Source organism: Podarcis filfolensis, assembly GCF_964270895.1.
Source record: "Podarcis filfolensis genome assembly, chromosome: 8".
In the NCBI taxonomy this organism is placed as follows: Eukaryota; Metazoa; Chordata; class Lepidosauria; order Squamata; family Lacertidae; genus Podarcis; species Podarcis filfolensis.
In genome coordinates this window covers 79,122,512-79,138,690 of record NC_139611.1, presented here as the reverse complement: position 1 = coordinate 79,138,690, position 16,179 = coordinate 79,122,512, and the positions used below count along the sequence as shown (strand labels likewise).

Genomic DNA, 16,179 nt, shown 5'->3' with positions numbered 1-16,179 from the left:
CATTCACCATTTTGTCTGTTGGAGTAAAAGGGGCTCGGAGGGGCCGAGAGGGGCTCGGGCTGGACCATCGGAGACGCGGGGGGGGGGGAGCAAAAACTGGACTGTACCAAGACTCCCTGCAAAAAGAATTCTGGCTATCCTAAACTCCCTGGAAAGAGGGAGTCATTCAGGTAAGGGGGTGATATTAACTCCAGTGCCCCCCTTCCCAAGGAGGGGGGGAAGAGGAGGCTCCACAAAGGGTTAACATCTTCACCATAGCCTCCAAAGGAAAAGGAGGGGGGTGGGATGCACCAACTTTACTCCCCCTCCTCCTCATTAGGTCCCGGGAGGTACCAACTCCCGCAGCCCCAAAATGGGGACCCCCACAGTTGCAAGGCAACAGGAAGAGGCAGCAGCAGCAGAGATGCCCGCTTTTTATGTGCCACAACTTTTGGTGGTTTTATGCAAAAGAATTCTGGCGGGGGGGTGGGAATGCGATCCCTTTTGCAGCTGCTAAGGCAGGTGGGATCAAGGCGAGAGACCAGCTTTGCCCCCCCAGCTCCCCTTTCCTGGGAGGGCAAGTGGGTTGTGATGCACCACCAGGAGAGGAGAGGGGAGCTGATCCTGGCTGTGGTGGGATGACTTTGAGCAGGGCAGCGGTCCAGGCTGAGACCCAACACCAGTTATTATGGGATGGGAGGATTGGCAGGGAGGCCTGGCCATTGTGTGTGCGTGGCAGGAGGTGTTTGTGTGTGTTGGGGTGGGGGTGGAGAGAAGGAGAGAGCGGAGAGGAGTTGCATAACATGGGAGGGGTCTTTGGGAAGTTAGTTGCGTTGTGGGAGCGTTGTCAAGAGTGAAGGAAAGTCTTCTCAGCATTTGGGGTGAGCAAGGTCACTTGTGGGAGGTGCTGTGGGGTAGAGGGTCTGTCTTTCAGATATAAGGCCACGGCCAGGAGCAGATGACACTTTGCTGGCTTTTGGGAGGGGGCTGCTAAGGAAGGATGGCATGGCTGTGTGTATATGACTCTGGGGAGTAGTAACGTGAAAATACTCCAAACATTTCCTATATGGGGCAGGTGGAGGGGGATTGTGCAGGGAGAAGGTGTGTGGACAAGATCGGGTTTAATTATTCCCCGGCCACACTAGGTATTAGCACGGGGACCTGTTCCGATTCAGCCCAAGGGTATGTGGAGTAACAGCATGTGCCTCTGAGCGCATACAGAGTGCCGCTGCTCCACCACTCGGGAACAGAGCACCCACATCTTCAGCTGAAGGAATCCAGAGCAGATCTGGGGGGAAGGTGGGAGAAGAGGAACACGTTTAGAGGGTTTGAAATGGGGGAGATGGGGGCAGCAGCCATGGAGAGTCTGGCATAACCTCTTTCTCTCTCGAGGAAGCTTGAAGCCAGGGAGAGCGTCCGGAATGATAACATTAGGAATGCTGTGTCGAGCCAATCCTTGAGACTGTTCGCCCATAGTCTGTTTTTTCCCAGGAAGCCTCTTCTCCCTCCCTTTTTGGTGGGGTGTGGGGAAGAGGAGGGGATTTGGCCTACGTCCCCGCTTGCCGCCAAGCGGATGGGTTGCAACTCTTCCACATTCCTTTGCACCCTGCTCCTGTCTCCAGGCCTCAGATGAGAAGGGAGCTAGGAAGGATTCCTCCGGAGGTCTCTGAGCATTCTTCTCCCCGCCCACCAGCTGCACCCAAGCTGGTAGCAGGGGGAGACATGTGAGCAAGGAAGATGCCTCCCTCTGCAGGACTTGGGGTTCTTTGGGTTTTGCCTGAGTTTGCTGCACCCCTTACCCGGGTAGCACATTATGGAAAGCCGTTGAGAAAACGTGTTGGCCATATTGAACAAGTGAGGATATGCCGTTTTCTTGCGCTGTCTCATGTTGGGATAGACGTGTGAGTTTCTTCTCTGGCCTTTGGCACAATGAAGCACAGACAAACTCGGGAAGCATCCGATGAGGTAAACAGAAATGGAGAGAAGTGTATCTCAAGAGATGCTGGAAAGGGTGAAAGCTTCTTATTATGCTAGCCCGATTTGTTTCAGGCCGAGCAAGCCTCCTTTGGGGGGCTTATCTTACACATTTCTTTATAAGCTGCTCAGCGAACATCCGTTTTGAGGGACCTTGCAGGGCAAAACTTGCCTGGTCCTTACGGCATAACAGCCAGTCCCCGGGACCCTCTTGCCTCTCACTTTTTATTCCCCACGGATGCTTCTGCTGTATAATTAAAAATGAAGGCAGAGGACCTCCTCCTCGTGTTAACATCATCCAGGGGTTTCTTATTCAGAATGTTGAAGGTGCAAGCCGTACCATACCGAACCCTGTACTCTATCGTAAGTTTTAACGCCTTCATCTGATGAAGAGTTCTGTGTTGCTTGAATGCTTGCTCTTCCATTCTGTAGAATGGTGACGGGGAGCCTGTGACCTTCCAGGTATTTTTTGGACTCCATTTCCCATCAGCCCCAGCCAGCGCAGCCAATGGCCAGGAAGGATAGAGTTGTTGTCCGGTGGTGTTAAGAGGGACTTGGGTTCCCCCTTCCTGATTTACAACATAGCGTAGTTAAGTGTCATGACTGACCTTCCGGGGGGGGGGCGGGGAGCTGGAAGGGATCCCCGAGGGTCATCTATTCCAACCCGCTGCAATGCAGGAATACCTAAGCTCTTTTATTTATTCCACTTGTTCTTGATTTCATTGGCAATGGTGCCAGGGGTGGCGTATGAGTGCTACCCAACCATTAGTGTATCCTGCTAAGTGCCTGCCAAAGCGGTGTTGGTGTTTTCTCCATTTCTGAATACAGTGGTACCTCGGGTTAAGAACTTAATTCGTTCTGGAGGTCCGTTCTTAACCTGAAATTGTTCTTAACCTGAGGTACCACTTTAGCTAACGGGGCCTCCCGCCGGCGCCGCCACACCACGATTTTTGTTCTCATCCTGAAGCAAAGTTCCTAACCCAAGGTACTATTTCTGAGTTAGCAGAGTCTGTAACCTGAAGCATCTGTAATCCGAGGTACCACTGTACAATTATATGAGGTGAAGGAGCTCAGGGCTGGGAGACGGGCAGAAAATTATGGGATGGGGCAAAAGTATGGAATATGTTGCCTCGAGCCTCACACAAGCGAGAAGTAGCAGGTGGGTTTGTGCTTGCGGGAAGGGTCTTTTTTAGGGCTAGAGCTGGGAAAAGACAATGGGAGCAGGGAGTGTTTTAAGAATTGCATTGCAGGGGGTTGGACTTGATGACCCTTGGGGTTCCCTTCCAACTCTGCAATTCTGTGATTCTACAAGGAGACTTCTGAATCGGCCCAAGGTGCCCATCTGATCCAACGCCTTGTTCTCACAGTGGCCCTATATTTGTTTCTGGGGAACCAGTGTGCAGAACGTGAATCATAGAATCATAGAGTTGGAGGGTCATCTAGTTCAACCGCCTGCAATGCAGGAATCATTGGCCCAACATGGGGTTTGAACCCAGGACCTTTGGATTAAGAGCCTCAAGCTGTACACAAGAGCACTCTCTCCTGTGGTTTCCAGCAACTGGTATGAAGAGGCATTACTGCCTCCCAACTGTGGAGGCAGAGAATGGTCATGGAGTGTACAGCCACCAATAGGTTTATTCCCCATGAACTCGTCTGCTCCTCTTTCAAAGTCATCCAAGCTTGTGGCTGTCACTGCCCCTTGTGGGAGTGAGTTCTGCACTGGCTAAGAATTACTTTCTGCCCTGAATCTTCCCAGCATTCAGGTTCATTGGATACCCAAGAGTTCTGTCATTAAATGTTTAGGATATAATGGATGCTTTCGCTGAAATTCCTGCATTGCATGGCGTTTGGACCAGATGACTCTAGAGGTCCCTTCCAAGTCTATGATTCTATATGACATCCCCACCCTTTAGCTTAAAACAAAACCCCCAGGTTCTCAAAAGCTGAATGGCTGCAATAGTGGGGAAGGAGAGGCCAGATCCTTGGACCAGTGAGAGAGCAGGTATGGAGGTTTGTCACTCTGGTTTGTTGGAACCTCAGCAGAACGAGCCTCTGCCTGCTCTTGTAACCTTTGCCTCTTGTCTTTCTCTCCTCAGCTCCCTGAGTCCACACCCAGCCTGGAGGGAATATGAAACCAGCGAGGAAGGCTGCTGGCTCCTCCTCCTCCTCTAGCAGCAGCAGCAGCCGCTCCCCACCCTCCACTCGGGCAGCCAAGGCCCAGAAGCGCAAGGCCACTGAGGAGGGGCCCAAGCCCGAAGAAGAAGCAGGGGAGGAGTCTCTAGATCAAGCCCCGCCTTTCCCAGGTGCCCGGTGCCTGCAGCCGCAGATGGATCCCGGACTGCAGGAGTTGGCAGGGACGCCCGAGGACCCCTACAAGCTGCCCGAGGGGGACAGGGACCCAGGGACTGAGGCCTGCGGGGCGGAAGCCTCCCTGAACCGCAAGACGGCCACTTTCAAGTCGCGGGCACCCTGCAGGAAGTGCCCGGGGGGCGACGAGTCGAACGGCAGTGAAGGTGCGGCGGGGCCTGCAGAGGACGAGCCCAGGCGCTGCCCTTCGTCCAGCACCGACACCGCCAGTGAGCACTCTGCGGACGAGAACGACAAAGGGGCGGGGGATACCTGGGCCACGGCCTCGAGCGGCTATGACCTGCGGCAGCTGCGCTCGCAGCGGGTGCTGGCCCGGCGCGAAGGGCTCTTTCAGCCGGCCGTAGTGAAGCAGATCCGCCGCGGGCAGGACTTGGGGGTGCAGTTTGTGGGCGACCGCGTCACGGCGTACTACGAAGGGGCTCTGGGCTCCGGCGCAGTGGACGTGGTCCTGGACGCCACGCCTCCACCGGGGGCCTTGGCGGTTGGCACACTGGTCTGCGCTTGTGCGGACCCCGAGGAGACGGCCTACCGGGAAGGCACCGTCGTCGAGGTGAGCGCCAAGCCGGCTTCCTACAAAGTTCGCTTCGCCCGCCCCGTCGTCCTCCCTGGCACTGCGGCAGCCCGCAAAGACTCCGCCTGGGTGACACGCTCGGCCCTGCGCCTCTTGCGCCCGCCGTGGAGCTGTGAAGCTGCCCTTGAGGACAGCAAGCCGCCTGAAAAGTCACCTCCGTTGCCGGAAGAAGAGAAGGTCGCCCTGGCCCTCCCGTGCCCGGACCCGAAACAACCAGAAGACGCGGAAGTCTCCAAGATCAGTGCCTGCGTGCGGGCAGAGGAAAAGTCCGTGGTGGTGCCGCCCCAGATCCTGTCCCCGCCCAAGTCTCCGGCTTTCCCTCGGCTCCCTGAGCAGCCGTCCCCACTGCTGAGCCCGGATGCGAGTGGGAGCCGCAGCAGCAGCGTCATGTCCGTGGACAAATGCAGCACCCCGGGGTCGTCTCGCTCCCGGACTCCCCTCACGGCGGCCCAGCAGAAGTACAAGAAGGGGGACGTGGTGTGCACGCCCAACGGCATCCGCAAGAAGTTCAACGGGAAGCAGTGGCGGCGGCTGTGCTCCCGGGAGGGCTGCATGAAGGAGTCGCAGCGGCGCGGCTACTGCTCCCGCCACCTCTCCATGCGCACCAAGGAGATGGAGAGCCTCTCGGAGGGGCGGGCCAGTGGGCTGCGAGAGGGCAGTGCCGAATTTGACTGGGATGACACCTCGCGGGACAGCGAGGCCAGCAGCGCGCGGGGGGACTCTCGGCCCCGCCTGGTGCCCCCCGCCGACCTGTCCCGCTTTGAGTTCGATGAGTGCGAAGCAGCTGTCATGCTGGTCTCCCTGGGCAGCTCTCGCTCGGGCACCCCTTCCTTCTCGCCCGTCTCCAACCAGTCTCCCTTCTCACCGGCACCCTCTCCCTCTCCCTCGCCCCTCTTCGGCTTCCGCCCGGCCAACTTCAGCCCCATCAATGCCTCGCCCGTCATCCAGAGGGCTGCCGCCCGCAGCCGCCACGTGAGCGCCAGCACGCCAAAGGGCGTCGGTGGTGCCGTGCTGAGCCCTGAGATGCTGCACCACGCAGCCTCCCGCGAGCGCCACCACTCGGGCATCACCTTCCAGACCAACCTCACTTTCACCGTGCCCATGAGCCCCAGCAAGCGGAAAGCCGGGGACTCGCACCACAGCAGCACAGGCTCAGCGGCCGACTTCCACAAGAACGAGAGCCTCGACTTGGGCGTCGAGTCTGTCTCGCACACACCCACTCCTTCCACACCAGCTGGCTTCCGGGCTGTGTCGCCTGCCGGGGCGGGGCCCTTCTCCTCCCGCTCCCAACAGGCTTCCCCGCTCCTGCTGGTGCCCCCGCCGGCTGGGCTGACCTCCGACCCCAGCCCCACCGTGCGCAGGGTGCCCGCCGTGCAGAGGGACTCGCCCGTCATCGTGCGGAATCCCGACGTGCCGCTGCCCTCCAAGTTCACCGAAAAGCCCCTGGAGGGGAGGGTGGGCAGCCCGCGGGCGGGGAAGGCCGGCTCCAAGGAGCATCTTCCGGGCAAGGGGCAGCTGCAGATGCCGGTGCCCATCAACGTGGGCCGGACTCTTCCTTCCAGCCAGCCCTGCGTGGTTTCCGCCTCTGAGCAGGCCCCGCCCATCTTCAGCGTCTCCTCCCCCTTCCAGCCGGTCGCCTTCCATCCTTCTCCTGCAGCCCTCCTGCCTGTCATCGTCCCTGGAGAGTACACCAGCCACCCCACGCCCAAGAAGGAGATAATCATGGGAAGGCCTGGGACAGGTGAGTTGGGCTGGTTGCTTTGTTTGTTTTCGCCTTCTGGCACAGTTTTCAATCTGTGTGTGGACTGCAATTGTTGGTTCCCACGATTCATTCCGTAGAAGGTGAAAACGAGGCACTTGTCTGTGCGTTAGGCCCTATGCATATGCCTGCTTTGAATCTGCTCTGACTTTGTACTGTTTTCTTCTTTGCACCGAGAGAGGCTGCGACTCTGTTTCGGAAAGAGAGTGGGGATCTTGTGTGCTGTATGGCCTAGTGGCCCAGAGAGTTTGCTTTGGACCTAGGCCCTGGAGATTTGATTTCAGCAGCCACTGCTGCCCTGCTGCTGTCAGCAAGTACTCCTTTTTTGGGCAGCGGCAGCAGTAGCGTCCTCCTCTGCAGGGTTGTTGTGAAAGCAAGGGCATTCAGGACTGTGAAGGACATTGTGAATTGAAAGTGCTCCATGAGTTGTATGTACAAAGAGATATTTTACTCAGTGCTGTTCAGAAGCAGGAAATGTACGCTGGCTTTGAGGCTGCATCTAGGAGGGAGTTTGAAAGTGTCCACATAGTTCATCTGAGGATAGTGTTTTTCTCCAGCTCTGTGCAGCCAACCTGGTGCGGATGTGATTCAAACATGAAGGGGAGGCGAAAGGTTTTTTTGGTCCTCCATTTTGGGTTTGTACCCTAACCTCCTTTTAATAGCTGATGCAATGTTAGAGACTCAGATATGTAAACTAGGCACCAAATGGCTCCTTAAGCCAAGGTTACAGTCGAGAAAATGGAATGTCTAGTTGCCATTTTTGGGCAAGTCAAAGGATGGACTGAATGTGGTTGATTTTCAGTTAAACATCTGGCTATTTCAGATGACAACCTTGAGCTCTGTTAAGAACTTTGAGAACTTAAAGAAGGAAAGTCACTTGATCCAGCAACAGTCCACATATATATTGGCCTATTCCGACCTCTCTCTTTTTATGGACCATTCATAACGTAGGCATACTCTTCACAACTGTGAATGTGAGCAGGGCAGTGGGGTGGGGTAAGTGAAGACAACCGACAACAATTAACTATGACGTTGTTCGCTGCTCCTGCTCAGGCTGCACAGAAACAGCATTTGGGTTCCAGAAATTCACCCTGACCTTGCAGATAAAATATAACTGATAGAATTCTCCAGGATGTGGTATTAGTGCGTGAAAACAGTCCGGATCCAATGATCCCCAGGCACGCACCTCCAGATGGTGGATATGTCAGGCCCTATCCTGGCACCTAGGCCTCTTCACTTAGCCACAAGTAGCCGATAGCCCGGTGCAAAATGCTCCTGGCGCCTGGCTAATTTCAAACACTGAGCTGGTGGCAAGATTTTCACGAGAGTCCTGCCGCTTCAGGCCAAAGGTCATGAGAGCAGAAGAAGGAGCCCTGCAGGATCAGGCCCATGGCCCATCTAGTGCAGCATCTTGTTCTCATAGTGGCCAACCAGATTCCTGAGGGACACCACCAAGCGGGGTCCGAGCCCTCTCCCCTCTTGCGATTTCCAGCAACTCTTATTCAAAAGCAATACTGCCTCCATCCGTGGAGGCAATACACAGCCATCCTGGCAAGAAAGCCGCCCCAAGTTGTTGGCCATTGCTGCGAGTTCCATGGTTAGACTCTGTGCTGTGTGAACAAGTTATTTCTTCTCTCTGTCCCAAATCTTTCAGCTTCATTGGACGTCAATGAGTTCTAGTGGGAGAAAAAAACTTTCCTCTCCCCACTTTCTCCACAGCAGGCATAATTTTATAAACTTCTATCATGGCACCTCTCCTTTACCTTTCTCTTGGCTAAAGAGTCCCAAATCATAGTAGAGTTGGAAGGGATCCCGAGGGTCATCTAGTCCATACCCCCTGCAGGACTCTCAACACATGGTCTCCCATCCAGTTTGGAACCATACTGGACCCTGCTTAGCTTTGCAAATGTGCCAGCAGTTTTCTTGCTGTTGCAGCCTTTCCTTATAGGTCCCTCTCGTCCATGCTCCCCACTCCTACTGTAGCCCAGTATCTTGCTGTGTTTTTCAGGAAGCAGGGGCACAAGGGGCAATGAGCCCCACACCCCGCTGCCTGCCTGCCTGCCTTCAGGCAACTGCTATTCAGAATCCTACTTCTTGTGATTACTGTTGTAGTTACCGTATTTTTCGCCCCATAGGACGCACCCGCCCATAGGACGCATCAAGTTTTTTCGGGGGGGGGGGGATAAAGAAAAAAAATGTTATTTCCCCCCCAGGCGCTTGTGGGGCCGGCAGCGGGGAGAAGCACTCTTCTCCCCGCAGTCCGCCTTCAGACCAGGTCCGGGGACAGCGGGAAGACGCGCTGCATCTCCCAGCTGTCCCCGGAGCTTGCGGGGCAGGCAGCGGGGAGAAGCGCTCTTCTCCCCGCCACCCGCCTTCAGATCAGGTCCGGGGACAGCAGGGAGACGCGCTGCGTCTCCCAGCTGTCTCCGGAGCTTGCGGGGCTGGCGGCGGGGTCTCCCCGCCGTCAGCCTCCAAACCACTTCGGGAGACAGCGGGATGGCGGCGTTCCGCCTCCCTCTGTCCCCCGACCTTGTGGGGCTGGCGCTGGTGCTCTCCAGGCTTCAGTGAAAGCCTGCATTCGCCCCATAGGACGCACACACATCTCCCCTTCATTTTTGGAGGGGAAAAAGTGCGTCCTATAGGGCGAAAAATACGGTAATGGCCATTGAGATATTTTTTTCCTCTGTGAATTTACCTCTAGCCTACATCACGACCCAGCTGCAAAGTCCTTGCACTCCTATCTTTGTTTTCAGTAAGAGATATTTTAAGTAGGCGGAAACCGCACTGAGCCTTGGCTGAATTGGGCCCAAGGCCATTAACCGTCCCCTTTGATAGTTGTGGAATCTGAAGCAGAGAGAGTATGTGATGTGCTCAAGGCAGCAGCCCTGTCTGTCCAGGGTTGAGTTGGGATTTCAACTTTGGTCTCCTTTGGTTGTGGCTGGATGTTTGACGAAGCAGATTCTCTCCTCCTCCCGGAGGTAGGGGCACGCAGAGCTTCCAAGTTTTGTCCCAGCTCCTGCGAGGGATGGAGTGTCATCTGTTATGGATGCTTTAGCTGAGATTCCTGCCTTGCAGGGGGTTGGACTAGATGACCCCTTCTAACTCTACACTTCTTTGATTCTATGAGAGTGCCTGTGTGTCTGTGCAAGAGAGATCCTACAGTAGTCTAGATATTCCCCCCCCCCCCCATGATTTCTCATGTTCTGCCACTTGCTTCCCAGTGCACTCTGGAATGGAGAACAGGCCCATAATGCTTTTGAACCACCTCCAAGGTTACACTCATGACTGTTTGCAGTCCCAAGCAGGCCACAATGCCAGGTTAGCCAAACTATCCTGTTCGTGTCTGTACACATTTGGTGGGTTGCATTTGACTTGGTTGGGTTGTGAGCCGGGTAAGCCTGATCTAGAAAAACAAGTTTGTTCAAAAATAAGTAAGCAAGTTCCCAGGTGGTAGTGTTTGTGTCCTGCACACAGGCTTTTCATAGTCATCTGGTTGGCCACTGTGAGAACAGGATACAGTGGTACTTCGGGTTAAGAACTTAATTCGTTCTGGAGGTCCGTTCTTGACCTGAAACTGTTCTTAACCTGAAGCACCACTTTAGCTAATGGGGCCTCCCGCTGCCGCCGTGTGATTTCTGTTCTCATTCTGAAGCAAAGTTCTTAACCCGAGGTACTATTTCTGGGTTAGCGGAGTCTGTAACCTGAAGTGTATGTAACCTGAAGCATCTGTAACCCGAGGCTGGGAGCAGGAGCCTAAACTCAGAATTATAGAAGGGACCACAAGGATAACCTAATCCAACCCTCTGCAATGCAGGAATCTTTTGCCCAACGGTGGGACTCGAACTCACGACTTTGAGTTTAAGAGTCTCACGCTACCAAGTCCAGTTTAATTTTTTTTGTGAGCCACCATGAGTCTTTGTTCTGGGGAAAAGGTTGGATAGCTAACTAACTAACTAACCAGCCAACCAACCGACCAGTTTGGCTAAGTGCTAGTTTTGATCAGTTTGAAATCAACTTGTTTTTAACCTGCTTAGATGATGCCAAGAGCTGTGTGACATATGATTAATGGCTGGGAGAGTTAAAAACCACCTTGAAGGCTTTTAGGCCTGCCACTTTCTCTCGAAAGTCTTTTACCCCAACAAGTTACATTTTTTGAGAGAATTAGAAAAACCCCTAATGCAAAAGTCGGTTGTGTTTCTTGGAATGTGTACATATATGTGTGTAAGACATAGACATGCCCGAAACTTTCTTAAAGAGAACTGCAAATGGTAAGTGGGCGAACTTTGGGGATATTGTTTGCTACCAGCACAGTAATATCTTGGAAGGACTATGTGGTAGGCAAATAATGTGGGGTGGAAATTTTTCCAAAATGGAAAGGGCTGTGCTGAATGTCAATCATGCTCAAGAGAAGACTCATTGAATTGGATGACCATGACTAGCTTGCTTTCTGCTGCTCCGAAGGGTGGGACCTGGACCAATGGATTCAAATTACAAAAAAGGAGATCCCGACTAAACATTAGGAAGAACTTTCTGTTGCTAACAGCTGTTTGACAGTGGAACAGTTGTGGACTCTCCTTCACTGGAGGTTTTTGAGCAGAGGTTAGACGGCCATCTGTCAGGGATGCTTTAGCTGTGAGTCCTGTGTTGTAAGATGTTGAACTAAATGACTCTTGGGATTCCTTCCAGCTCTGATTCCATGACTACCTTGGGCCCATTTTCAGTGGGTCCACTCTGAGGGAGAACCTGGTTGGCTCCAGCGTGCCATTTTAAAGCGCTTTTATTTCCCCACGCAGAATTTTCTGTTTCATAAGCGCATTAGCAACACCGGAGAGATGCTGGTTCCCAAATACAATGCTAGGCGAGCGCGGCAGTTTCCAACGGTTTAGCTTTGCTTACTAAATATAGGTAAAACGAACATGCTCAATTAGGTCGCTCTCCGGGGCATAAGAAAATTTCCTGATGCGAACTGAATTTTTCCTGATGCAAAGGAAGAATTTCTGGTTCAGGTTTCCCTAGGAAACCCGAATCCTTTCCTGTCAGCCTACTTCTGTGTAAACTCTGTAATTAAAAGTGCACCACTGGGGTAATCTCTCCCCCCCCCCGAGGTCTGGGTTAGGGTTAAATATCTACTCACGTATGGTGAATAGAAATTGTCTCCGGGCAGGGAAGCTTGTAAACCGGAAGGGAGTTGCTTCTATCCCCCCCCCCCCCCCCGTTTTCCTTTTAGGCCAGCTGTGTACCACTACTGACTGAGGTATGTGCTAGGAGGTTATTTATTAAAATATTCCTAACCCACCCTGTATTGGTTGGTCTCGGAGCAGGATATAACAATAAGGCAATCCTAGGTGGGCTAGCAATTTTTGAGGGGGTGCTTTTAAGACTGCTGTGTAGATCATCCAGCACAGACATGCTGGATTAATACCAATCCACACAGATACTCAGAAGTGTTGGCATTTTAGAACTTGATCTTATTGATAGCAAAGGGCTTTAGAATTTGTAGGAAGGGTTCCATCTGCACTATGCATTAGGGCTAGGCGGTATCTGGTTTCCTACATCACAATATATCGCCAATTAAACATGGCGATATACCAATATATCACAATGTCTGAAATGAGGATGAAGCTATGTAGAGGCCTTGGCTGGCTTCATGCGTTCCCCCACATTGTGATTTTTGCATAGCTCACACATACATATAACAATTTGCAATATATTGCCAGGTCAAAAATTACTAGACCAATATCACAATATGGACTTCAAACCGTTTTTGGATGGGACAACAATATATTGCCCAGCCCTGCTACGCATTTCAGTAAGTGTCATGCAACTTTAAACAATCATTTAAACAACTTCTAGGCCTGTTGTTGTTCTACCTGTTTATAAATGACTTGGATGAAGGAATTGAGGGGATGCTCATCAGATTTGAAGATTGACACCGAACTGGGAGGGATTACTAACGCCGCAGAAGACAAAATCAGAATTCAAAATGACCTTAACAGTTTGGAGAACTGGGCGCAAGCTAAGAAAATGAATTTCAGTGGGGGCAAATGCAAGGTTCTGCCCTTAGGTAGGAAGAACCAGGTGCACAAATATAGAATAGGGGACACCTGACTTAATGCAATACATGTGAAAAGGATCTAGGGGTCTTGGTGGACCACAAGCTGAACATGAGTCAACAGTGTGATGCAGCAGCAAAAAAAAGCTAACACTATTCTAGGCTGCATCAACAGAAGTATAGTGTCCAGATCAAGGGAAGTAATAGTACCACTCTATACTGCCTTAGTCAGATCACACTTGGAATACTGTGTCCAGTTCTGGGCACCACAATTTAAGAAGGATGTTGACAAGGTGGAACATGTGCAGAGGAAGGCAACCAAGATGATCAAGGGTCTGGAAACTAAGCCTTATGAGGAGTGCTTGAAGGAGCTGGGTATGTTTAGCCTGGGAAAGAGGAGACTGAGAGGAGATATGATAGCCATCTTAAAAGCTGTCAAATAGAATAGGGAGCATGCTTGTTTTCTCCTGCTCTTGATGGTAGGACTTGAGGCAGGGGCTTCAAGTTACAAGAAACTTTAGGGTTGCCATACATCCGAAATTTCCCGGACATACCCGGAATACTGCAGTCAGAAGGAGTGTCCGGGCGGAAAGTGGCAAAATGTCCGGGAAAATCTGGACATACGGCAGCCAATGCCAGCAGTGTCATTTTTGCCAATTTCCCTTAAAAGTAGCACAAAAAATGTCAATTGCTTTTGTTTCCGGATTTTCACTTTTGAAATATGGCAACCCTACAAGAAAGGAAGTTCTGACTAAACATTCGGAAAAACTTTCTGACAGTCAGAGCTGTTCGGCAGTGGAACAGACTCCCACGAGAGGGAGGTGGTGGACTCCCCTTATTTGGAGGTTTTTAAGCAGAGGTCGGATGGCCATCTGTTATGCATGATCTGGTTGAGATTCCTGCATTGCAAGGGGCTGGATTTGATAACCCGTGGGCAGTGTTAGAAACTGAGATATGAAATCCAGGAGCTAAATGGCACCTAGGCGCGCTTTTTTTAATAACAAAAATAGAAAGCTGAAAATTAAGGAACTGCAGCTAAAATATTATGCTCATTTTTCACACAGTCCAGTCCTTCTCCTGCCCACCCCCCTAATATTCTTAAGAGGTTCTCTTCTCCAGTATTCAGAGTAGCTGGAAATGGGGAGGCAAAAAAGGTCCCCCTTTCCTTTCTTTCTGCAGTTTTAATCTCAAATCTTAGGCTCAGTACTGCGCCCAGAGCTCAGAAGTTGCTTGCGCTGATGAAAGTTTTGAACCCTGCCCATGGGTCCCTTCCAGCTCTAAGATTTTATGTCTTCCCCCAAAGAATCCTGGGAGCTGTAGTTTATTTAGGGTACTGAAGGTGGTTAAAAGGTAAAGGGACCCCTGACTATTAGGTCCAGTCGTGGCTGACTCTGGGGTTGCGGCGCTCATCTCGCTTTATTGACCAAGGGAGCCGCTGTACAGCTTCCGGGTCATGAGGTCAGCATAACTAAGCCACTTCTGGTGAACCAGAGCAGCGCATGGAAACACCATTTACCTTCCCGCCAGAGCGGTACCTATTTATCTACTTGCACTTTGACGTGCTTTCGAACTGCTAGGTTGGCAGGAGCAGGGACCGAGCACTCACCCCGTTGCGGGGATTCGAACCGCCAACCTTCTGATCGGCAAGTCCTAGGCTCTGTGGTTTAACTCACAGCGCCACCCGTGTCCCTTACTGGAGGTGGTTAGGAGACCCCAATTCCCCTCACAGAGCTACAGTTCCCAGAATGATGCTGCTTTAAATAGGTAGTGCAGATGGGGCTTTAGTGTGCAGAATGAATATGGAGGCAGTTCTGGGGAGACCCAGTGCTGTGACCCCGCACCCACCCCCCTGATTCCTTCATTGCAGCAAGTCATGCCTGCTGCACCATCCAGTTCTTGACCCTGAGACACCAGGGTTGAAGCATTTGCCGCAGCCAAGAGACTAGTTCAGACATGACTTTTCTTTATTAGACATTTGACTCATTCCCACATGCAGGTAGATACGGTTTGCGACATGGCTGAACATGTGTCCAGGTGTCGCGGTACGTTTGCCCATCCATCCGTGTGTGGACAAGACTTCTCACTTGGATTTGCCATTAATATAACTGTCGGTACCCATAGGGACGACCAGTTGCACACCAGTCTGTGTTTTGTGTATCGTCCATGCGCAAGACTGCTGAAGCTTCACGTGATGCTTGCATGAGTGAGTGGAGAAAGAGGAACATACACGGAACGGCTGGTTGGCTGCAGCTTGCCCCCCACCCCAGCGACTGTTCTGTACCATAAGAAGCCACACAGACCTCTTTTCTCCCCCTGGTGGCTGCTGTCACCAAAATCATAATGTGAGAGCCAAACTCCATACCACTGGGTACCTCTGAGCAGTGTTAGAAGCTCAGATATATAAGCTAGACGCCAAATGGCTCATTAAGCCAAGGTTGCTATCGCCAAAAGGGAACGTCTAGTTGCCATTTTGGGGCAAGATGGCTCTAAAGTCTTACTTTCCAGACGATGGACTGACTGTGATTTATTCTCATCTGTCTGGTTCAGACGAGCTAAGTTAAAAGCTTTGAGAACTTAAAGAAGAAAAGTCCCTTGCTCCAGGAACGGTCCACATGTATATTGGCTTATTCCAACCTCTTTCTCTTAATGGCGACTGTTCCTGCTCGGGCTGCGTAGAAAAAAACTATTGGCTTCCAGAAATTCATTCCGATTGTGCAGATGAAATATAACTGGGTGGGGTATTAGTGGATGAAAACAGTTCAGATCCAATGATCGATCCCCAGATGGTGGAGATCTCAGGCGCCATCCTGGGACCCAGGCACCTTCACTTGGTCGCAAGTGGTCGAAAGCCAGGCACAAAATGCGCCTGGCACCTGGCTAATTTCAAACACTGCCTCTGAGCCCATCCCTTTCACCCCTGGGAGAGACCTTTTGGGGTGGATAAGAATGCTTGCTTGTGCTTTGCCAGGTTTCTGCACCCAACTAGACACACTCTTTAGGGACTTGAGATCAGGCGGTTACATTTGAGGTTTGCTCTCTGGGGCCCTCATTTTGGCAGTGGTGATGGGCAGGTTCTGGAGCTCTGTGTGTCCAGGACACCGTGGCTCACGGTTGCTTGGGTCTGTGCACATCCTGCTCTGGGGTGCTAGGACATATGAAGGGAAGAGCGCGCCTGGGACAGAGGTGAGGGCTAGAGCATGCGAGGTAAGGGAGAGCGTGGCATGTGCTTCTCCCATTCCCAAGGCACTGGCTCCATCTCCCTGCAGCCTCACAACTGCAGTTTGCTGTCTCGGCAACTGGTAACCAAGGCTACCATCTCCCTGCTGCTCGCCCGGAGCCCCATCTCTATTTTTATCAGCAACGGGAGAGACCAGATCCAGATTTAGGGGAGTTGTACATTTGTGCATATGGCTTGGGGCTTAGGTGCATTTTGTGCGTACTGCAGTAGTGCCGGCTCCCTAACTCCCACACCCTCAC

The 16,179-nt window shown here is 52.2% G+C and overlaps 1 protein-coding gene across 3 annotated transcripts in view; it reads left to right on the top strand.

The window, feature by feature from the left end:
* CIC (capicua transcriptional repressor) overlaps nucleotides 1–16,179 on the top strand; it is a 47,261-nt gene that overhangs the window by 1,224 nt on the left and 29,858 nt on the right. For 2 of the 3 annotated variants that reach the window (XM_083626692.1, XM_083626690.1), the window contains exon 2: nucleotides 4,050–6,632. In XM_083626692.1, coding sequence (XP_083482818.1) covers nucleotides 4,082–6,632 — 2,551 coding nt within the window. In that variant the 5' untranslated portion in view covers nucleotides 4,050–4,081. Of the gene's footprint in view, nucleotides 1–18; nucleotides 171–4,049; nucleotides 6,633–16,179 lie in introns of those variants that run through there. The other variant, XM_083626691.1, reaches the window with a different exon arrangement.